Raw genomic sequence first — 22,837 nt, 5'->3', positions numbered from 1 at the left:
TGATCATTCAGCTGAACATCCCCAGGGTTAAGCATATCGGCAGGAAGAAGATTAACTTCTTTACGAAGATTGGTTCCAGCATTTGGATTTAGTTCGGCAAAAGGAAAAACAGACTCATCAAAGACAACATCACGGGAAATATAAATGCGTCCAGTAGATGAATCTAAGCACCTAAAGCCTTTATGAAGAGGACTGTACCCAAGGAAAGTGCATCTCTTAGAACGGAAATGCATCTTATGAGAGTTATATGGCTTAAGATTTGGCCAGCAGGCACACCCAAAGGTTCTAAGGGCTTGATAATCAGGGGTTTGTTTAAACAGACATTCAAGAGGAGAGGAATAACCAAGAACCTTGGTGGGCATGCGATTAATCAAATAAACACCAGATTGATAGGCCTCATCCCAGAATTTTAGTGGTAGAGAAGCATGGGCTAAAACAGAAAGACCAACTTCAACGATGTGTCGATGTTTGTGTTCAGCTGAGCCATTTTGTTGATGGGTGTGTGGACATGAAACATGGTGTGTGATGCCTATTTTATTAAAGAAGCTATTCAATTTTTGATACTCGCCTCCCCAGTCGGTTTGCATGGATATGATTTTTCTATTAAACATACGCTCAACAAGGCACTGAAACTCTTGAAACTTCTGAAAAACTTCAGACTTATACTTGAGAAAATAGATCCATGTAAACCTACTGAAAGCATCAATAAAACTTACATAGTACTTCTTTCCACCCCCAGCAACAGGAGCGAGACCCCAAACATCTGAATAAATCAACTCAAGAGGATTGCTAAAAACGCTAGACGACTTGGGAAAGGGTAGCTGATGGCTTTTATGGACTACTTTCTCTACTATAGCATAGGAGGGATGACCAAAGCGGCAATGCCATCGCTCAAGGGACGGTGTGGTGGCTGCTAGTGCTTCCTTGTCTTGTTGAGTCGAAAGCGATGAAGATGGAAGCGGGAACAGCCGGCCACGACAGCGTCCTCTAAGAAGCATCTCCTTTGTGGCCTGATCTTTGAAAGAAAAATGTTTAGATTACAGTTCAAAGTAGGTTGCATTGTCAACCATAAGACGATAGGCTGAAATCAAGTTTTTACTAGCATTGGGAACATATAGAATGTTTTTCAAGGGGACGTGATGGGGTGTTAACAACTGAATGACCTATGTGAGTGATTACCATACCTGCGCCGTTTGCAGTTTGCACTTGGTCCTAGCCCTTGTATTTGTCCCGGATGGTCAACTTCTCAAGTTCCCCGGTGACATGGTCCGTAGTGCCGGTGTCTACATACCAATTTGAATCTACTCCATAGGATGCTGTTGTGCCTGCATATTTCTCATCAGGAACAAAATCCTCATCATACCTGTACCAGCAATCAATCACGGTGTGCCCCCTTTTGTAACAAAGTTGGCACTTGGGGCGATTATCAACGCCATTGCCTCCTTGTCGCTGGTTGGAGTTGTTGCCGCGTCCTCTGCCGCAGCTGTTTCCTCCACGGCCGTGTTGCTGCTGCTGCGGCTGCTGATTGTTGCGGCCCCTTCCTGGATTGCCGCGGCCACGCCCTCTGTTGGCGAGATTGGCCGAGTGTTCCTGGCGCATCTTCATGCGCTGCTCAAAGCTGAGCAGCTGTGAGTAAGCCTCTCCTAGGCTTACATGCTCAGATTTGGACACCAGGGAGGAGATGATGGGCTCGAAATCTTCATCTAATCCCGCAATTATATACGAGATCAGGTCTTCTTCATCAACGGGCTTGCCGGAAGTCGCCAGCTCGTCGGCCAGCGCCCTCATCTTGCTGACATATTCAGCAATGCCGAGGTCGCCCTTCTTCGTGTTCGTCAGTGCGATCTTGGTGTTGATGGAGCGCGCCCTTGTTGCCGAAGAGAACATCCCTTCGATCGTGCTCCAGAGAGATGCAGCACTGCTGCATGTAGCCACCTGGGAGAGAACATCTCTACTCATAGTGGTTAGCAGATAACCTAGTACCTGCTGATCATTGGCGATCCATTCATCGACCGCCGGGTTGGAGACCTCAACCTCCTTCTCATTTTTCTTGATGATGATGGTCGCCGACGGCTTCTTTGTGGCACCGGTGAGGTAGCCGTCGAGGCGTGCTCCTCGGATGACGGCGAGAACCTAAACCTTCCAGATCAGGTAGTTTCCCTTGCTCAACTTCTCCGTGACCGTGATTCCTCCGAGGGAACCTGAGGCCGAAGACTGGGACGAACTTGCCATTGATAGATTGGATTGAAAGGAGTTTGTGGTGCTCTGATACCATGAAAGGAAACAAAGGTGCAGGAAGCGGTGTCGTCACCGATCTTGGTGCGCCCGCATATATTTAAATGGTTGCCAATAGCCGGCAACATGGCTTTACAGGATCATAACAACCTTGGCTAATATCTCTCTAACTAATCCTGATTACAATCATTATCTATCAGCTAAGATAAGATCGATACGGCCAGGTTGTTATGCTTACACATGATTATATCTAATAGGAGTGATTCTTGAGATTAAACATGTAGTTTTGAGCTGTTTTCATTCCTTCTCTATTAGCTACTCGCCCCGGAGTTGTAATAAGGTGGCGCATGAGCTTGCCGCATATGGCTGTAATCTCCAGACCGTGTCTTCCTGGGCAGGCTGCCCGCCTGGTCTGTAACGGCTGGTATCCAGCGATTCTGCTGGTTTGGTAGTATAAATCTCTCGGTTTCTCAAAAAAAAAAGAGACCTAGTCGTTGAGACCCATTTAATATGCACGTAGATCGGTCAAGCTAGGGCACTTGCACTAGTGGGAACACGGAATAGCGCATGTTTGACGTGGAGCGGCATGTGCGACTTGGGTTCAGACATGTTAGTTGGGAGCGACGGAGCGCTAGATGCGGGGGAGGTGACATCAACACTTATCCCGTTGAAACGAAATCCCGTTGTCTAGCCGTTCTCTTACACTAATATGTACTACTCCGTCCAAAAAAAAGATAACTCTTAGCAATGAACCAAGATACACATGTGTCCAGGTTCGTAGGTAGGATTGTGTTTTTTTTTTGAAAAGGGGGGGGGGGGGGGTAATCCTGATCCTGTCCAACGTTGGATGTGTGGTCGTTTTCAGTGGTCAGAAACAGTTGGAATGTGCTACTCTCACTGTCTTTTATCCTTGTTACCCGTACTGGAATCAATAACTCCTCCTGAATAAGTAAAACCCCTATGATAATATCAACCTCTGTTGGATGCTTGATTCCATTGATATCAATATCTGTTGGAGCATTGATTTCGTTGATTTATTTATGCCCATGCTGCACGTACGCTTGAGAGCGATGGATAGGTAGTAAGCGATTTTCATTCGCCATTGAGAGGAAACGGACATTTATTTTTGCTGAGCCTGTCTATATATCTACAATACACAAGAAGAGAACATGAGCAAGAAAATGGTCAGAATTTCGTGGCCACAAGCAACTAAAGCTTGCACGCAATCAAGTGACAAACTCACTGACCATGTACACACCAATGCTGGCCATGGCCAGTTGCCTAGTTGCTAGCTGGGATATGCCTCGAATTACCATCGGTTTTTGCCTCTTCTTACTGAAACCAGAGAACTGCAAAGTTAAGTTCATCAAGAAAGTAAATACTAATAAAAGGGGCACATGATTGCAACACTTGCCAACCACAAAATCAAAGTCAGGTTGCTACTAGCATCACAACCTATGAGCGACGACAAGAATCAAACCGATATATTCCTTGACCGAGAACAGCTAGTAGCCATCGACGACTCTATTTGCATTGGTTATTTACAAATTAAAATTCAGTGTGCATCCCCTGTTAGTGTTTATCCACGATGACAGTGGATCATAAACTGAAATAAACACAGTGCGATCTGGCAGAGGAACACGCGTAATTCTTAGCCAGTGTGGCAAACGAGTGCACGTAGGATATATCGCTTGTTAGATAGAAAGACCGCGTACGCACACGCCTAGCTAACACCGGCTGTGACGTTTGATCGGAGTCCAGCTCGTGCAAACCGGAGTACCGGACGCCAGACAAAGCCAAAAATGCATGATCAGTTTAATTAGTACGTTAATTTAGTAGTATCATGCACATGTATGTGTGGTTATGTACGACAGAGTTAAACTATATTTGATCGAACTCATGCATATATAAGAGTATATGTCCTGCACAGTGCATGTATGCACGCAGTTCTGTGACAATCTTATTTTGGCTTATATACTTCGTTCTCAAGTAACTAACAGTAATTATTTTCACCTTAGACTGCTTAATATAAGTTTTTCCTATATACACGTTTTAACAATATAGCATAATTTCTAGCATTTGCAAATATTTTGCTGAACGATCAAAATGTGAAAATGGAAGTGTCCAATAGCAGGTTTTTAAGTAAATTTCTTAGAGGCATGTAAATGTATATAGCCATATAAGTTACTCCCTCCGTCCCTAAATATTTGACGCCGTTGACTTTTTTAAACATGTTTAACTGTTCGTCTTATTAAAAAAATTTAAGTAATTATTAATTCTTTTCCTATCATTTGATTCATTGTTAGATATACTTTTATGTATATATATAGTTTTACATATTTCACAAAAATTTTTGAATAAGACGAAAGATCAAATATATTTAAAAAACTCAACAGCGTCAAATATTTAAGAACGGAGAGAGTAATAAGTTATAGTAGTTCAAGTTATATAAGGTATTTCCTCCGTTTCACAATGTAAGACTTTCTAACATTGTTCATATTTATATAGATGCTAATGAATATTTATATAATAATGTCTAGATTCATTAGTATCTATATGAATATGGACAATGCTAGAAAATCTTACATCGTGAAACGGAGTTAGTATATCTAAAAAAATTACAGGAATACAAGGCTACGTCGATCAGCATCGACCACATCGAAACGACCTATATAAATACACACACGCGCCAAAGCAGAAACGAACAAAGCATAAGATTTAGCTTTAGCTATCCTAGCAAGTCGCCAAAAAAAACCCAACGTAGCTGCAAGCAACAAAACACCAGCCGGGCCATGTCGTCGTCGCCGATGCTTGGAGGCATCGCCGACAGGTGGCGCGAGCTCCATGGGCAGGACTCGTGGAATGGCCTCCTCGACCCGCTCGACCTCGACCTCCGCTCCTCCATCCTCTCCTATGGCGAGCTCGTGCAGGCCACCTACGACTCCTTCAACCGGGAGAGGCGCTCGCCGCACGCCGGCGCGTGCGTGTACGGCCACGGCGACCTCCTCGCCGCGGCGGGCGCGTCCGCCGCCGGCAGCTACGCGGTGACCAAGTTCGTCTACGCCACGTCGGGGCTCCCCGTCCCGGAGGCGTTCCTGCTGCTGCCGCTGCCGTCGCTGCTGCCGCCGGCGTGGTCGAGGGAGTCCAACTGGATGGGGTACGTCGCCGTGGCGACGGACGAGGGCGTCGCGGCGCTCGGGCGGCGCGACATCGTCGTGGCGTGGCGCGGCACGGTGGAGAGCCTGGAGTGGGTCAACGACTTCGACTTCACGCCGGTGCCCGCCGCGCCGGTGCTGGGCGCCGCCGCCGCCGCGAACCCGCGCGCCATCGTGCACCGGGGCTTCCTGTCCGTGTACACGTCCAGCAACAAGGACTCCAAGTACAACAAGGCCAGCGCCAGAGACCAGGTGAATTCCACTTCACTTTTCCAGTGATTATTTGACCTAAGCTATTAGCCTATTACTACCACAAGACGAAAGTCTCGAGACAATTAATAACACCTTTAATTTGCAAATTAATCATCCATGCATGTGTCTCTTTTGACGTTGGAAAGGTAGAGAATTCTATATGACCACGGTAACAATAAATTATAAATGTTCTTTTTGTGAATACTGCAGAGAATCCCACTCGAATACTGAATGCACCTTTCAGTTTGCTCCATGTTAACCGATTTTTTTTATGAGAAAATCCAAAAAATACCATTAACAAATACCCAAATCCAATAAATATCATCGACGAGTGCAAGTTCTATAAAATGTCATCGTACAAGCGATTTTGTTCCAAACATTATCGTTGTTAGGGTTCCATCCATCATGTGTCGTTAAATGCACTGTTCATCTTATAACACTTAATGTAAGACTGCTAACGAATTGAAACCCTGATATTGGTGGTATTTCTGAAACAAAATTGTTTGTACAATGGCATTTCATAGAACCCGTACTTATCGATGATATTTCTCGAAATTAAGTGATTATCAATGGTATTTCTTGAATTTTTGTTTCTTATTTTTTATTATCATTACTTTTGCATAGTTGCATTAATTCAAGCAGGAAATTGGGATATTGATTTATCTTTGCCTGGAAAATTGACATATTAGTTGAAAGAAGCACATTTTTAATTATTTGCGAAGTACTGCATATGATGTTAAGGGTGGTCAGCTATGCAGGTAGATACATTTAAGTTGTTTCAAAGATAAGGTAGGTACATTCAACTCTGAAAAATCCTCCATACCAAAAATAGGGCCAAAATATAGGTTTTATAAAATTAATTAAAGAGAACGGTATTTTTGTTCAGCTATTATAATTCTACAAAGGGGTAGAAAGCAATAATGGAATAGCGTGACAGATTACGGATGATGTCAAATTAAGCTCATAATGAGCAGATTACCCAACTATGACCAAAATATTTTAAAAGATGCTGATACTCAAATTTTCATACCTTGAATATTACAACACGCCAATATATTTTGTCATGACCGGAAGGGGTAGTATGCTAGTTTCTTATAAAAAAGTGTGGCTAGTAAATTAAAGCTGTTCAATTAGTTAACTTAATTTTAATACAAATAGCATTCATTTACAGATGCATGTGCAAATTATTTTTTGTTATTTCTGGTAGCGGGCTTCGTCATTATATTTTTCTAAGTATCATCATCTAGCTAATTAAGTAGGTATACACACATAACGTGTTAAACTACGTTGCTATAAAAAAAAGTTTAAGTTATATAATATCGCTCGTCAATCTGAGCGCGCCTTCTTGCTGATTAATTTCTTCAATTATTCGATCTCTAATAATGTTCATTATTGTACCTGTCACAGCGACAGTCAGACTTGCATATATAGATATGTTGGATTAGATGCACCAAACTTGTGTTGTTGCCTTTGACTGAATTAATTGTAGCTATCCTATATTTGTTATGCTACTCGTCAGATTTATCTAAACTGTTCTCAAACAATGTCCTTATCGTTAGCATTTGACTTTGAAAGATTTGTTTTTTGATACTGATATTTCCTATCTAATCACATTTTTCTAAGATAATGTCTAATCACATGAGACTAGTGCATGAAGTCGTGCATTCACGTGACTATCACTATATTTCGATCAGTGACGTAATATCTATTTCTGATATTATGTCACTAAAATATTTATTGTGAAAAATATATAAAATATATGTTTGTTTCAAGAATAAATGGCTTTATCATTTCTCTCAACCATGCAAACATTTATTTATTTTTCTATATTTCTTATGTGTGTTTTCTTTGCTCTATATCTCTCTCCCACATATCAAGGAGACTCCGGAAAGCTCTAGAACACCATCTTTTATCCAATGGCTAAGATTTATTCTACCTGTTTTGTTTGCTTATTGATTTAACGGCTATTATTCATTAGATGATGTGGCACATTCTTGTTCTGTTTTGGGATTGTCTTTTCAAGAGTTAAAATGGCGTAATATCTATTTCACTAAAAAAATTATTGTGAAAAATATATAAAATATATGTTTGTTTCAAGAAGAAATGGCTTTATCATTTCTCTCAACCATGCAAACATTTATTTTTTTTCTTTAGTTCTTATGTGTGTCTTCTTTGCTCTATATCTCTCTCCCACATATCAAGGAGACAACGGAAAGCTCTGGAACATCATCTTTTATCCAATGACTAAGATTTATTCTACCTGTTTTGTTTGCTTATTGATTTAACGGCTATTATTCATTAGATGATGTGGCACATTCTTGTTCTGTTTTGGGATTGTCTTTTCAAGAGTTAAAATAAGACTTTGAAAGATTTATTTATGTGACACTGATATTGCCTATATAATCACAATTTAACATAATGCCCAACCATATAAGATAATCACATATTTTTACATAATGTCTGATCACATAAGCTACCTTCAAGTTACTACTTGGGAGCCCTCGTTTCTTTTATTCGTGGAATAAGCGGAATGACAAATTTACAAACGAAAAGTGATTTGTAAATAAAACTTTTATATACGTGTTCTTAATTAATGATCTAAAAGCAAACGCTGAAAAATAAACTTCGATGAGAAAACCTCAAAATCAGCTCCAAATTTAATGTTGAAAATTCAAATTTTGGCTGATAAATATAAGCATAAGCGAAAAGATGAGGCCCCATGATTACACCGAAAAAAAAACCTCTCGATTAACCATGCGTCATGTCCAAAAAGAAAAAAAGATTAATTCTGCAAGAAAATGCTTGCAGGTTCTTGAGGAAGTGAGGAGGCTGATGGAGTTGTACAAGGACGAGGTGACGAGCATCACCGTCGTCGGGCACAGCCTGGGCGCGTCGCTGGCGACCCTGAACGCCGTCGACATCGTGGCCAACGGCGCCAACTGCCCGCCGGCGAGCTCGTCGTCGTCGCAGCCGCCGTGCCCGGTGACGGCGATCGTGTTCGCGAGCCCGCGCGTGGGCGACGGCTTCTTCAAGGCGGCGTTCGCGTCGTTCCCCGACCTGAGGGCGCTCCACGTCAAGAACGCCGGCGACGTGGTGCCCATGTACCCGCCGCTGGGCTACGTGGACGTGGCCGTGAAGCTGCGCATCAGCACCAGCCGGTCGCCGTACCTGCGGTCGCCGGGGACCATCGAGACGCTGCACAACCTCGAGTGCTACCTCCACGGCGTCGCCGGCGAGCAGGGCAGCGCCGGCGGGTTCAAGCTGGAGGTCGACCGCGACGTCGCGCTGGCAAACAAGGGCGTCGACGCGCTCAAGGACAAGTACCCCGTGCCGCCCCGGTGGTGGGTCTCCAAGAACAGGTGCATGGTCAAGGACGCCGATGGCCACTGGACGCTCCACGATTTCGAGCAAATTTAAGCTCTCGATTTCGAAAAATTTGCAAAATGGATTACGTATAGAAGTGTTCGTTAATGGGCTTGACACGTCGAATAAATGGGATTTTCCCACATCATATAATTCATTTGTAAATAAAACTCTGTCCAGTCAAATGCATGTGTTGATTTGGACATTGTTACATACACAAAGATATTGATTTTGGACACGTTGAGATGTCCAGAAATTATTTCTTGATGCATATGCGAGTTCATGCTCGTGCACATTGATAAACTCCATCCAATCATTTACTCTGCACTATCCTCATCTTCCTCGCGATCCATCAGAGTCCAGCGGCCATCGGCGCCTCTCACCATGCCCCTGTTCGACGGGATCCACCACCCGGCCGGCACGGCGTGCTCGTCGCGCAGCGCGCCGTAGGACTTGTTCGCCAGCGCCACGTCGCGCTCCACGGCGAGCTTGAACCGCCCGGCCTCGCCGCCGCGCGCGCCGGCCACGCCGTGCAGGTAGCACTCGAGGTTGTGCCACACCAGCTCGTTCCCGGGCCTCCTCAGGTACGGCGACTCGCCCGTGTCGATCGCCAGCTCGGTGCCCACGCCGTGGTACGGCGGCGCCGGCGGGTACCTGGGGACGACGTCGCGCGCGTTGCGGACGCGGAGGAGGCGGAGGCCGAGGCCGCGCGCGCCGTCGAAGCGGCGCTTGAAGCCGTGCCCGCCGACGCGCGGGCTGGCGAACACGAACGCGGTGATCGGGCAGCCCGCCGCCGCCGCCGCGGCGCGGGGTGCCCTGTTGTACCCGTTCTCGACGATGTCGAACGCGTTCAGCGTCGCGAGTGCGGCGCCGAGGCTGTGTCCCGTCACCGTGATGCTCAGTTCCTCGTCCTGGTACATGCTCACCAGCTTCGCCACCTCGCTCAACACCTGCATGGCAACATCCATGTCGATCAGTGACAATGTGGTAGGTGACCGTGCCGTGCTACTCCGGCCATTACTACCTGATCTCGAGCACTGTCCTTGTTGTGGCTGGACTCAGAGTCCCTGGAGGTGTACATGGACAGCCACCCTCGATGCACCATGGCGTCGGAAGCTTTGTCCCGGAGGAGGCCCTTGGGTGGCACCATGACGAAGTCCATGTCCTTGATCCACTCCAGCGACTGCACCGTGCCGCGCCACGCGACGACGATGTCGCGGCGCCCGAGCGCGGCCTTCCCTTCGTCGGTGGCCACCGCGACGTACCCGATCCAGTTGCTCTCCCTGCACCTGCGCGCGCGCGACGCGGACCGGAGGATGAGCGGCTCCGGCACGGCGACGCACGACGTCGCGTACACGAACCTGGCGACGCGGTACGCCGCGGCGTGGCCCGGCAGCTGCGCCCGCTCGAAGAAGCGGCGCGCGGCGAACCTCGAGAGGCCCGCGTGCGGCGAGAGCTTCTCGTGGTTGAAGGCGTCGTACGTCGCCTGCGCCATCTCGCCGTAGCGGATGACGGTGCGGCGGAGGTCGAGGTCGAACGGGTCCAGGAGGCCGTCCCAGTCGCTCTCGCCATGGAGCTCCCTCCACCTCCGCGCCGTCCCGTCACCAAGCCATTGCTGCGACGACATGGCCGATCGACTAGCTAGGTCACAGCCACACAATTGAAACTGGCACACTGCAACCTAGCAACCATTTATACAGCAGCGGCAATGGTTGACATGGTGCCAATCTTTCTCGAGCGTTCTTGCGCTCGTGGGAATAATGATGAACACTCACAGTGCATGCCAATGGCATGAGCATGACATGTCGATGATGTAGATGCATGATGACATGAGCAGATATGCTTCGTGTGTAACTGCATGCCCTAACTGGGAAAGAAGATCAAATGGTAGAAGAGATAGCAAGAAGCACGCCACAGTAACGCGAGGGTGGAGTGGAAAGCCATCGAAACGGCATGAACGTTTGACGTGTTCGAGCTCAGAAATTCAGTTACGGACATCATCGAACAGAATCCTTGCTTCGAGGCTCGCAGAGTTGCAGTGCAGATTCGCGTCGGCGGCGAGAGATTCGCGCCAATGGAGGAGATGGGTCTCAGTCGGTAAAGAAACGGCACGTCAGGAAGTAGGCCCATTAATGTGGGCCTTACTGGTGGGCCATAAATTTAGATCCAAAGTGTTGTGGGCCTAATTAGCTTGGCGGGGAATTTCGTTAACCATAAACGGGCCTAGGCCTGAAAATTCATTTGGGCTTTATTGGATCGCAACTACCATTCCAAAATTTAGTGGGCTTATTTGGACCGTCAGTTTGTCCACAATAGGGACTCTAATCGGCCATCTACAAAGCCATCTGCTCAATATGAATTTCTGAATCCAAACTGATCCATCCAAAAACATTTCAGAACTCTTGAAAGCTGCAGCAAACTTTGATTAGGGCCGGCTAAAATAACCATGACATATGCAGCATTCATCCTGTAAGCACGCACTGTTGCAATTCATGAGCGATTTGGGGTTGCTTAAAGTGACGAACACGCCAGGATTAACTAGTTCCACCAACCTGGGGTCCGATCAATCGAATCTCTCATCCTCAACTCGAGCATGAAGACAAACGCTCAAGATATCCTCCCATGGCGATCGATAGTGCTCGATCCACCTAGCTATCTAGCAAATCCTTTGCGTCGATGCGAATACTTCCCTTGGCGACTAATTTGGTGACGTTCATACCAAGCGTTCCCGACCCCAAAACGTGAGTGATCAAATCAATTGCGTTAACCACTGAGCTTAGCTCTCGACTTTGCTTCTTCTATCGATGGCCTTTCTTACTGTTCATCCTTGCCGACACGTTGGTCACACGAGAAGCATCTTTCTCTTTGATGATCTGAAACTTTTCTCGTGATCTGTGACTCCCTGCAGATAGACAGGCATGTCATCAGCGATTGAGATGCTGTGAATCCTTGGACACGGTACGAATTGTTTGTTCACACAGGTTTCTTGAGTTCCTGTTTCAATATCACTGTCACTGAGCTTGGCTGTCATCAAGAGATCGACAAGTTTTCATGTGTGAGCTGCAGCCTGCAGAAGTGCAAGCATTGCACTGCAGAAGGCTTTGCATTCGTGCTCGTCTTCACTTGTTTGTGTCCGAGGCGAGAGAGATAGCAGCAGCAGGTGCGTGTGATGTGGAGTCAGCTTTTTTTCCGCAGGAGCATCAAAAGAATACGACATATGGTGAACGCCATCATTTTTTGTCCAAAAACACCAGGATTTTGCATCGATCGTGTGGGGGCAGGATGTGCTGCTGCTCATTTGGTCAGAATGCCGGAGGACAAATGCAGGCAGGACAGATACAGTTGCCCTTGATTTGGGAGTTCTAATCATCTCATTAACTACCATTGTTAAGATCACTGACGGCGTATTTATTATACTAGTACCTGCATTTTTTAATGGAACCATATGCGAGTGTCATTAAGAAGTTGGAGAATGGATAGCACTAGCAGTAGCAGCAGAGCAAGTCAGGGTTTGTGGACCTGATGATAGCATCTTGCTCCAGTACACACGATTATTGAGATGTACATATGTACAACTGAGAATATGATTAGCGCACAAGATCGGCGATGCAAATGAAATGATGTTTTTGCGAAATTCGTTTGGCGTTCAACTGCTGCAAAGTGCAAACTGCTTTTCCATCTGAACCATCAAAAAAAAAATCAGATATTCAGATAGCCACCGTTGCTATTCAATCTGCTCACAACTTTCTAACAATGTTTCAATATACAATCGACAATAATCGAAAGGATCACGTGAAATCGGCACCGAGAGAGCGTGTCGACCGACCGCTCAAAATCTCAAAATCCCAAACACAAACTAGACGGTGAATGAACGGGAGGAGCCAACGGTTTTCTCCCTCGCATTCATGGAAGTCCCATTTATTACTCCTACGCTGTATCGACGCTGAAAATGCTTACTACTGCTCTACTCCCGGTCCCTCGGTTAAAAAAAAAAACTTAACTTGTACACCCTCTATTTAGATCTGTTCCGTATTTTTAGGATAGAGGGAGTTCTAGATTTTTAAAACAAAAATCTGTATAAACCGTCAGACATTTACTAGTGCTTGGAGCAGTAAACCAAGCTAAGTTGTTCTTCAAAGCTGACACTGGTATAGCAAAAGCCATGGCACCCTTGTCTAAAAAAAAAAAGCCATGGCACCTGGGTGCAGAGCTCCTTGGCCCACAGGCACTGACATGTGGGCCCCCATGGGGTGAAAGGCTACCTTGTCCTCTGCTGGTTGTCTTGTACTACAGTACTATTTTGGTGCTACGAGCAATATACGGGCATGTAAGGCAGTACCAATGTACTACGACTACTCCGATTAGTACATGAAAATGGCAAGAGGTAATTAAGCATGACACTCTCGCTTGGATTTGATCAGATTTGGAGTATTCCCTCCGTCCCACGATACAAGGGATTTTGAATTTTTGGTAACAACGTTTGACCACTCATCTTATTTAAATTATTTTTTCAAATATAAAAAATGAAAAGTTATGTTTAAAGTACTGTAGATAATAAAGTAAGTCACAAATAAAATAAATAATAATTTTAATATTTTTTAATAAAACGAGTGATCAAACATTGCAAACAAAAACTCAAAATCCCTTATATTATGGAAGTAGACACTGTGCATGCAGCGTGCAGCCATGTGTGTGCATCGTTTCGCATGGCCCAGAAATTGCAACGGCAATGCGGGGTTGGATCGAAACAGCATCGTTTGGTCAAATTCCAGGTGAATTATGGCATCAGGAGCATCTGGATTCTGGAGTGTTTGACTGTTGATGATGCATGTAGCATGAGTAATAACCCCGGCCGTAATGACGAGGCTCCGGCGTCTTGTTGTTTAATGGATAGGGGCAAGGAGATGCAGACAAAGCTTACATACGGATCAGCGGCAAACACGGATCAAACGTGGTTGGAAGAATCCAATCCGGACCGTCCATTTCAAATCTGATGCGTGGGAGAGGCTCTATCCTTTTTTTTTCACCCTGAATGGTGGCAGTGGCACCAAAGCAGTAGTGCCACGCCCTAATCTGTTTAGATCAGTGATAAAATTAATCTTGGCCGCGCTGTTAGATGAACAGAGCAAAGCAGCAGCAAAGCAAAAGAGGTCAAGAGGGGCTTCCAGATTCGGATCGTGCAAAGAAGCAGATGCAGTTTTAATCCATCTCATCTCCTCCAACGTTCAGATTCCACCTCATATGAGCTCGAGCTGAGCTGACGAGGAGTACACCTACAGTATCCAACCTTCACTGCTCGGACCAAACCCAAGACCGTTCCTCGGAAACCGCGCCCAACTCCCCACCTCTCTTTAAACCCAAAACGCCTACCCATGTCCATGTCCGCCGCGCGATCCTAGTGGTGTTCGACGCCCGGAGTTTCAGAGGCAATGGTGGCCGGGCGTGTCAAGGCGGCCATGGGGTTCCAGCGTAGCCCTGCGACGCCCAAGACGTCGTCCTCGCGCAAGGCGCCGCTGCCGCCGCCGCCGCTGGTGCAGGCGGCGGCGGGGCAGCCGGAGACGCCGCGGCGGAGGTCGTCCGGCTCGCCCGCGTCGGCCTCGGCGTCGGCGTCGGGGTCCAAGACGGGCGTCTTCGCGCGGTCGTTCGGGGCGTACTTCCCGCGTTCGTCGGCGCAGGTGCAGCCGGCGCGCGGCGCGGCGCCGGAGGTCGGGGAGCTGGTGCGGCTCGTCGAGGAGCTGCAGGAGAGGGAGTCGCGCCTCCGGACCGAGCTGCTGGAGCACAAGATACTCAAGGAGACCGTCGCCATCGTGCCGTTCCTCGAGAACGAGCTCGCCGCCAAGAGCAGCGAGCTCGGGCGGTGCAGGGACGCGCTGACCCGGCTCGAGTCCGAGAACGCCCGCCTGCGCGCCGCGCTCGACGCCGCCGCGGCGAGCTCCAGGGACAACGAGCAAAGGATTCTCGAGATGGAGAGGCAGATGACCGAGCTGAGGAAGAGGCGGCAGAGGGATGTCGCGACCGGTCCCGACGATTGCTCGTCGTCGGCGTCGTCGGACAACTCCGAGAGCTCCAACGCGGCGACCAACTCGGCCAAGTCGGCTAAGGTCGCAGGATGTTCGTCCGTTCGTCCTCCTCCCCCTCCTCCCCCGCCGCCGCTGCCGCCGCCAATGCCGGCAACATACAAGTCCAAGTCCTATTTCTCCGGCTCGTCCCGCGCTTCGCCGGCGAACTCTTCGTCCAGTTCATCATCCTCGTCCGCCCCATCGACGCCATCCTGCTCTTCAGACACCGCAGCATCAAGAAGCCGCCTACCTGAGCTCTCGAAGCTCCCTCCAATACCCCCGCCACCGCCGCCGCCGCCGCCACCGCCAATGCCGAGGTCCCGGAGCGCGAGCCCGTCGCCATCCACCTCAAGCAGCGGAAGCGCGGGGCCTCCGGCTCCACCTCCGCCGCCGCCGCCCGCAGCGAAGAGAACCTCTCGAACGTCTACCCCCGCGACGACTTCGTCTTCAGCTCCGGCGTCCGGCCCGTGCGTGCGGCGTGTCCCGGAGGTGGTGGAGTTCTACCACTCGCTAATGCGGCGAGACTCGAAGAGGGACGGAGGCGGCGGCGGCGGCGGCGCGGAAGCGTGCCCCGGCGGAGGCGCGGCGGCGGCGAGGGACATGATCGGCGAGATCGAGAACCGCTCCGCTCATCTTCTCGCCGTAAGTCTTTTTCTCCTTGAAAATCGCTCATTTTCTCTGTTTTTTTTTTGAAGCATTTCCCCCATATTCTCTTTGAATTTTGTCTCTTGAAAACTCTTGAAAGCAAAAGGTTTGAACAAACTGGCTCAATCAGAGTAGTTGTAGTACAACTGAACAAAGAAACAACTGTAGAAAGTTATCGTCTTTTCGAGCGTGCATATGAATACAACCATTCTAACACCAACACACAGGTTAAAACAAGAACCTTTTTCTCTGTTCATCTTTCTCGAGTTCCCCACCCCCGATTCCATGGAGAAGAGAACTAGTAGTAATAGTGTATTCACTCTCTGAATGTTTGCAAGTCATTGACATTTTCTCCTTGTTACCTGCATTTCTTCCTCTTGGATTTTTCTCATCCATCTAAGATAACACGGCAATCTGCAGTTGGGAATTAAAAAAAAAAAGGAAATTAGAGTAGCTGCTTGGAATTCGAGGGTGGACCCTTTGTCAGATTGATTCGTGGGGCCCCGATACTGTCACTGCCACACTAAACGCAGTGACTGTCAAAAAAAAAAAAAACAAACACTAGTTCCGTGTCCACCGTTTGATCGTACGTCTTATTTGAAAAAAAAATATGAAAAAAATTTAAAAAATAAATCACGCATAAAATATTAATCATGTTTTATCATCTAACAACAATAAAAATATTAATTATAAAAAAATTTCATATAAGACGGACAATTAAACGTTGTTACGAAAATGCAGGGTTTGCCTTTTTTTTTTTAGAACGGAGAAAGTACCAGTGAATTAAAGACGTGGGCAATAAATGAGCTGAGCTGAGACTCGCACGTCCATAATTAAAAAAAGAAGAAGCAAAGTGTGGGTACACGTGGGCCACACACACGCCACTAGTACACCAGTTAGCCGAGGCCCAGCTAGCCGTTGGAGCGAATAGGCTTGACCAAATTGACCCCACGTTGCTGACCGTTGCTTCGCGCCAAGTTCCCTTGAACCATAGGGATTTTGAAAAAAAAACATACTAGGTGTTTGCTCTTGTTGTTGATGCTGCATTGCTGCGTGGTTAAAGTTCGGGAGTTGCTTGCAAATTTCTGACGGTTTCTATGCGTGGCTGGTGTTCGTGCAGATCAAATCCGATGTGGAGAGGCAGGGCGATTTCATCCGGTTCCTGATCAAGGAAGTGGAAGGCGCCGCGTTCGTCGACATCGAGGACGTCGTCACCTTCGTCAAGTGGCTCGACGTTGAGCTCTCACGGCTGGTGAACTTAGCCAGCTACATCCATTCACTCTCACATGAAACATCTGCTTAACTTGAAGCTGGACATGGACTGATCGGGATGTTCACCGTGTTGCTGCGCAGGTGGACGAGAGAGCGGTGCTGAAGCACTTCGAGTGGCCGGAGCAGAAGGCGGACGCGCTGCGCGAGGCGGCGTTCGGCTACCGTGATCTGAAGAAGATCGAGGAGGAGGCGTCGTCGTTCTGTGATGATCCACGGCAGCCTTGCTCTTCTGCCCTCAAGAAGATGCAGGCGCTGTTCGAGAAGTAAGCTGTCCTGCATTGGCCCGGCTTACTTAATGCTGATTTGAGCAATCAGCTATGTGCTAGTTCTGGTCTGCTATTTGTGCTCATCATCTATGATCATTGGCAGGTTGGAGCATGGAGTGTACAGCCTTGCGCGAGTGCGAGATGGCGCGATGAACAGGTACCGCGGCTATCACATCCCATGGGAATGGATGCAGGACACAGGAATAGTTAGCCAGGTAATTCAGTGTTTTTCTTTTCAATTGTTACGACAAGGTATCTGGTTTTAAGTAGAACAGCAATGTAGCGCGAACATGTACAAATAATGTCATTTGTGCATGCTTGTTTTGGTTTTTTCATGCACCAGAACACGCACAAGGATGCGAAAAACATTAACACATATAAGACACACACTCGAGATAACAACAAAAAGAATTTGGGGGTAAAATGGCCAGGTCTCGGGGGACCAATGAGAAGGCTCTCAGCCATTTGCTGTGATTTGCTTATTAGCAGTGCAATGTTCATGTGTGCCAGGGGGCTCTCGTGAGTCTGTTTTTTTGTTTTGCATGTACTGGTAGCAGAGAATGTTGATCGTATTTTTAATTCGACATTTGTTTTTGCTGCTAACATGGACCCATTCTTGTTGTTTTCCACTAGGAAATGGTCCAATTGATTGTTTGAAATTTCCTGCATATACTAGTAGGTGGTTCTTTTACGTAGCACATATGATTTTTATCTTGTTCAAGACATTGTTCGTCAAAGCTCCTTGGTAGAATGGTATATCAACGTACCACCTAGTGCCTTGACAGACTTCCAGCTAAATGGCATATATCTCATTGCTGGATTCGGATCAGCTTAAGCAGTAGTAGTGCATGCTATTGGATGCAAATCGGATGATCCAGATTGCATGCTGTACTGTACATAGTACTGTAGCACGAAATACTGTAGCCATTACTACTGTGGCGTTCGATCTGAACCGTTGATTGTAAAAATGGATGGCCAAAATTGTGCGCAGTTTTATCTTGCAGTTACAAGTGTAACTGCACCCGATCTCAATTCCTCATTGCTAGATGTTACAACCTCTTTTCTAGAACTTGCTGCAGGATTGCTTCTGCTGTAACTACACTACTTCCATCATTGAACAATTAGTAGCATTTCAATGACAAATTGACCCTGATGTGCAGATCAAACTCCAGTCAGTGAAGTTAGCAATGAAATACCTGAGGAGGGTTTCCTCTGAGCTTGAGGCCATAAAAGATGGCCCTGACGAAGAGGAGCTGATGCTTCAAGGTGTCCGATTCGCCTTCAGAGTTCACCAGGTACTCAATCAGAACGAATTCACTAATAAGTGCTCATGCAGCACTAGTGCATAGGAGTACTACTTATCTAGTTTCCATTTTCTTTTCACGAACACTTATCAACTTTCCGTAGCTCAGTATGGTATTCAATCCTTTTGTTCCATGCAGTTTGCAGGTGGATTCGACGGTGACACGATGCGAGCATTTCAGGAGCTCAAGGAGAAGGCCTCCACGTTCCAATCGCAACGGGAATGCCAAAATCAGCATTTGCAACAGCACAAGCTCGCTGGCAGAAGCTGAACGCCTGAAACGATGTATTATATACCACTCCTTTACTGTAGGAGTATAGGATATATACCCAATGTATCAATCACCATGGAACAATTTTCTCTCAAAAGTATTTATTTCTCTCTCCTCTTGATCTGTACTGTGGCTGGGAGTCCGGGAGTGAAGTATTAACAACAGTTACTTTCATGAATTGTGTTCATGTACAAGAAAGACTACAGGTGACTCCCACTCTTGTGCTCTAATTTCTGAAGACAGAACTACAGAGATCACACAGATCAGACAAACTGCATTTGAGCAAGAGCACAGCTGAAAAGAGAAAACTGAACATTTGCTCATGGAGTCATGAGTCATGGATGGAGGGTCTCGCAGGGCAAGCTCTTGGAGCTAGAGCTTCCAACCAGCAGCTTCACACTGGTCAGGTCCACGGACGCCGTGGCTCTGCGCAATATGGACTTCATGTTCCTGTCGAGGCTCTGCTTCACTATCCTGTCCACGGCGTTCCGGCGATCCTTGGCCCCCTCGCCGCCGCCGTCGCACGACGCCGACGACGCGCCCTCCATGCGAGGGCCGGAGTGCGCCCTGATCCTGTCCTGCCCTTCCTCCTTGAACCACTGCAGGATCTTGGCCGCCCTCCTCTGCGCCAGGGGGCTCCCGAGGAGGGACACCTCGAGGAGCGCCTGCACGACGCCGAGCCGGCGCATCCGCCGCCGCTGCAGCCGGCTGCCGTGCGCGAGCACCATGGCGAGGTACGCGGCGTGCTCCTGGCACCGCGGGGCGTCGTGCCACGTCATGGCCTCCACGAGCGCCCTCGGCGCCGCCTCGTCCTCCTCCATCTCCTCCCTCCCCGCCGCGGTCGCCGCCAGGTCGCCGAGGACGGACAGCGCCGCCTCCGACGTCTTCCGGTCCAGGGAGAGCGCCAGGAGCGCGCGCACCGCGCCGCTCGACGCCACGTCGCGGACGTGCTCGAGCTTGGCTGAGAGGTTGTGGAGCGCGCCCAGGCACGGCAGCTTCGTGTCGGCCGGCGCGTCGTCGGCGCTGAGGACGGCGACGAGGAACGGGAGGAGCTCGGAGGAGGCGAGGGGGAAGTCGGTGTTGACCAGGGAGGAGATGGAGAGGAGGAGGAGCGCGAGCTCCTGGCTTCTTGACATGTCCTTGTCGTCCATGAGCAATGGCAGCTTCTTCAGAAGACCGGCCTGCACAATGTGCACCTTGTTTCTGAAAACCAAAAAGCATTGCTACCCATTAGCAGAGAACTTAGATGTCACAACTACTGAAGAATATTCAGTGTACCGTGAACTATTGAATACATTAGAAACAGAAGTAAAAGTCAATTACAATATAAAAGCAAACATGAACATGATTAAGGTGAAAACAAATGAGAAATGCTTTCTCATGTAGCAAGCACTACTCCTGCAATTCATGCATCATGGTCTACGAGATTACACCTTTGTTTCATATGCTTCCACGGGTGTAATTGATGTTAGAAAACATATCTGATCCTACATGATGTTGTATAGGCATATGAGGAAAACAGAGGGGAATTCAGTGTCAGTCTACATCACCACATGTAAAACTGGGATTCCATATTCCTGAGTGGAATCACACGTACGAGAACATGAGGTCTACTTTTTCTACGGCACTACTCCCTCCGTCAAAAAAGACAAACCATGGGTTTCCGTGTCCAACATTTGACTCCGTCTTATATGAATTTTTTTTATAATTAGTATGTTCATTATTGTTAAAATGATAAAACATGATTTATACTTTATGCGTGACTTATATTTTTAATTTTTTTTCATAATTTTTTCAAATAAGACGAACAGTCAAAAGTTGGACATGGAAAGCTAGGTTTATCTTTTTTTTTTTATGGAGGGAGTACTATACACTATCAACGCAGTCACATCAGTGATGTCACACGGCTGAATTTGCACACCATGTACATGGGGCGGCTCTATAGCCATATCCACATAGAAAATGCCCTTTTATCATGCATGTCCACACATGGGTCTATTTAGTGTTCTTTTCGTAGAAGTGATTCAAACAACGAAATGAAACACATGGTTAGGCACACTTCGGTACGATTCTTTCAAGAAAACAAGGAAGATAATATGTAAGAACTATGAAGTTTGGTATTGCTCCAAGTCAATCTTCAGCAACCGGCCTATGCATAATGCATGCACCTGCCGAATATTATACCCCTGTGCTGCCTAATACTACCAACGAACAATGCTGAATTTTGAGTCGTGTAAAGTTCTGACATTTTGTTCCTGGTCAATGATTCTGTCATGAAGCAATGGCTTTAAGGGACTCAAAGAAACAAAAGTAGGCTCAACCACACCTAATGCCTACAGAAACTAGAATGCAAGAAATGATGTGGCGTGTGTGGCTGTTGTGCATGTTCGGATGTTGTTATGGAACTATTGGACAGGCTAGAGCAGCTAATATCACTCTCAATTCAGAGATTGAAAGCAATTGGAGGGGATTTGTCAGAAATGCTTGTAGGTTGAGACATAGTAAAGCTAGATAGTTTCAAGCCTGAATTCTCTGCCAGAGACTTGCAGTATGAAAGTTGTATCTGGTCTTTGCATGGTCCAGTTGCTCTTAGACATTCAGATCATGGTGAATATGTCAGTATCGTGGCTATAGTGCAGTCTAGATACGTGGAGATGTAACAACCAAAACGTATTAAATTCTACTTCTTCAAGAAGAGCGTACGGGCAGTTGAGTATGAAGGTCAATTTTGAACAGCAGGATCAAGGCTATGTGCAGTAAACTAGTAAAGTTCCATGCTAATTTTCTGCTTTAGAAAAAGGTTTACATGTTAATTAACTTGAACTTGTTGGAACAGCGTAGATCATGACAAGTTTAAAAACTAACCGAATTCTCAGCATATACGTTTCCAGAGAAGGAAAGCAGGATAACTCAGCCAAATGTGCCAAGTTGATCAAGAAGATCAGAGCGCGGCGTTTCCTTTTACAGTTCTACTCATTGCAAGAACCAGTAACTATTCTTCGCTCATGTTTGGTCCATGCTTTACTTATGACAAAATTATGCAAAGCGTAATTCCCACTCGGATTTAATTTCAGAGCAAGATCGGTTTCAACTTCATTTCTCTACTGTATCTCTACCCTGAGAAGTTGCACTTCATTTCTCAGATCGATTCACAGAACGAAGGTGATGCTCAAAAAACAGGTTGGCATCCGAAGCATGAACTGAAAGTCTGAAACTGAATAACGGATGGCTCAAGCAAATCGCAAATTCGCAACACACGGGAAGATATACAACTGACCTGTGTGCTCCCCTGGCGAGCTCAAGCAGCGCCCCCGCCGCGGCCATCCTCGCGCCGGCACCACCTCCCCTGGCGTCGGCGAGCATCGAGACGAGCGGCGGCACGACGCCGAGCTCGGGGAGCAGCCGCTTCCTCCCCTCGTCCGAGCGCGCCAGCCTCCCGACCTCCCCCGCGGCCTCCGCCCTCTCCTCCGCCGTCCCGAAGCTGAGCCGCTTCACCGCCGCCCTCATCCTCACCGCCGCCGCGGCATCATCGCCCGCTGCCTCCATGCCGATCGATCGTACGCGGCCAGCCTCCGGTGCATGTGCAGCTGCGCGCTACGAGACGAGACGAGACGACGCAGCCGTGAGACGCGAGGTGGGTTAACGTTTTTTTCGCGGCAAAGGCGCGGGGTTGGGTTGGGTTGGGGGGGCCTCGGCGTACGGTGGTTTTTGGGGGAAAAGTGTGGGATTTGCGTGGTTCCGGGCGACGTGGAGAGCACTTGGGGGTTGGGGTCGCGGGGGGTTTTGGGGCTTTGCGGGGAAAAAGCTTGGTGCGTGCGGCTTTATCACGGGCCGGTGAGCCGCGCTGTCTACTAGTGTTGGTGTCGATGGCCCGCCGCCTCTATCAACCGGCCTACCACCGTACCAAGGCCGTTGTGATCTCATCACACTACAATTTTACACCATGTTTTAGTATGGTTTTTTTGTGTGTGTGTTCTTTGATCATAAACTGTTTATCTGCAAACTGCAATGGCATC

At 47.6% G+C, this 22,837-nt stretch overlaps 4 protein-coding genes and 1 non-coding gene across 5 annotated transcripts; 2 read left to right on the top strand and 3 right to left on the bottom strand.

Moving 5' to 3' along the window:
• Positions 1 to 1,610: 1,610 nt before the first annotated feature.
• Positions 1,611 to 1,749, bottom strand: LOC127775267 (small nucleolar RNA Z247). Its single transcript, XR_008017939.1, has one exon. It is a non-coding gene; the product is annotated as a small nucleolar RNA Z247 (small nucleolar RNA).
• Positions 1,750 to 4,953: 3,204 nt separating this feature from the next.
• Positions 4,954 to 9,059, top strand: LOC127775020 (phospholipase A1-II 7). The gene is made up of 2 exons (XM_052301319.1): positions 4,954 to 5,642; positions 8,451 to 9,059. Exons 1-2 carry the CDS (start codon positions 5,028 to 5,030, stop codon positions 9,057 to 9,059), a joined length of 1,224 nt encoding a protein of 407 aa, XP_052157279.1. The 5' UTR covers positions 4,954 to 5,027.
• A 59-nt stretch (positions 9,060 to 9,118) lies between these two features.
• LOC127775018 (phospholipase A1-II 6) lies at positions 9,119 to 10,757 on the bottom strand. Its single transcript, XM_052301318.1, has 2 exons — positions 10,030 to 10,757; positions 9,119 to 9,955 (listed from the first exon to the last, which is right to left on the bottom strand). The coding sequence occupies exons 1-2, from the start codon at positions 10,630 to 10,632 to the stop codon at positions 9,323 to 9,325; spliced, it is 1,236 nt and encodes a 411-aa protein (XP_052157278.1). The 5' UTR covers positions 10,633 to 10,757; the 3' UTR covers positions 9,119 to 9,322.
• Positions 10,758 to 14,263: 3,506 nt separating this feature from the next.
• On the top strand, positions 14,264 to 18,936 carry LOC127775015 (protein CHUP1, chloroplastic-like). Its single transcript, XM_052301315.1, has 6 exons — positions 14,264 to 15,706; positions 16,830 to 16,961; positions 17,063 to 17,244; positions 17,351 to 17,462; positions 18,408 to 18,542; positions 18,690 to 18,936. Exons 1-6 carry the CDS (start codon positions 14,435 to 14,437, stop codon positions 18,819 to 18,821), a joined length of 1,965 nt encoding a protein of 654 aa, XP_052157275.1. The 5' UTR covers positions 14,264 to 14,434; the 3' UTR covers positions 18,822 to 18,936.
• LOC127775021 (uncharacterized) lies at positions 18,906 to 22,593 on the bottom strand. The gene is made up of 2 exons (XM_052301320.1): positions 22,099 to 22,593; positions 18,906 to 20,024 (listed from the first exon to the last, which is right to left on the bottom strand). Exons 1-2 carry the CDS (start codon positions 22,365 to 22,367, stop codon positions 19,157 to 19,159), a joined length of 1,137 nt encoding a protein of 378 aa, XP_052157280.1. The 5' UTR covers positions 22,368 to 22,593; the 3' UTR covers positions 18,906 to 19,156.
• Between the last annotated feature and the right edge of the window lie 244 nt (positions 22,594 to 22,837).

The sequence above is a fragment of the Oryza glaberrima genome, chromosome 5 (assembly GCF_000147395.1).
Source record: "Oryza glaberrima chromosome 5, OglaRS2, whole genome shotgun sequence".
Classification (NCBI taxonomy): domain Eukaryota; kingdom Viridiplantae; phylum Streptophyta; class Magnoliopsida; order Poales; family Poaceae; genus Oryza; species Oryza glaberrima.
The sequence above is the reverse complement of the archived record's forward strand: the minus strand, read 5'-3'. Positions and strand labels throughout refer to the sequence as shown.

Coding starts and splice junctions, on each gene's coding strand:
- LOC127775021 (XM_052301320.1), bottom strand. CDS start 22,367: ATGGAGGCAGCGGGCGATGATGCCGCGGCGGCGGTGAGGATGAGGGCG. Junction 20,025..22,098: donor CTCGCCAGGGGAGCACACAG/GTCAGTTGTATA, acceptor TTTGGTTTTCAG/AAACAAGGTGCACATTGTGC.
- LOC127775018 (XM_052301318.1), bottom strand. CDS start 10,632: ATGTCGTCGCAGCAATGGCTTGGTGACGGGACGGCGCGGAGGTGGAGG. Junction 9,956..10,029: donor AGGACAGTGCTCGAGATCAG/GTAGTAATGGCC, acceptor GTTGCCATGCAG/GTGTTGAGCGAGGTGGCGAA.
- LOC127775020 (XM_052301319.1), top strand. CDS start 5,028: ATGTCGTCGTCGCCGATGCTTGGAGGCATCGCCGACAGGTGGCGCGAG. Junction 5,643..8,450: donor AGGCCAGCGCCAGAGACCAG/GTGAATTCCACT, acceptor AAATGCTTGCAG/GTTCTTGAGGAAGTGAGGAG.
- LOC127775015 (XM_052301315.1), top strand. CDS start 14,435: ATGGTGGCCGGGCGTGTCAAGGCGGCCATGGGGTTCCAGCGTAGCCCT. Junction 15,707..16,829: donor GCTCCGCTCATCTTCTCGCC/GTAAGTCTTTTT, acceptor GTGTTCGTGCAG/ATCAAATCCGATGTGGAGAG. Junction 18,543..18,689: donor TCGCCTTCAGAGTTCACCAG/GTACTCAATCAG, acceptor TGTTCCATGCAG/TTTGCAGGTGGATTCGACGG.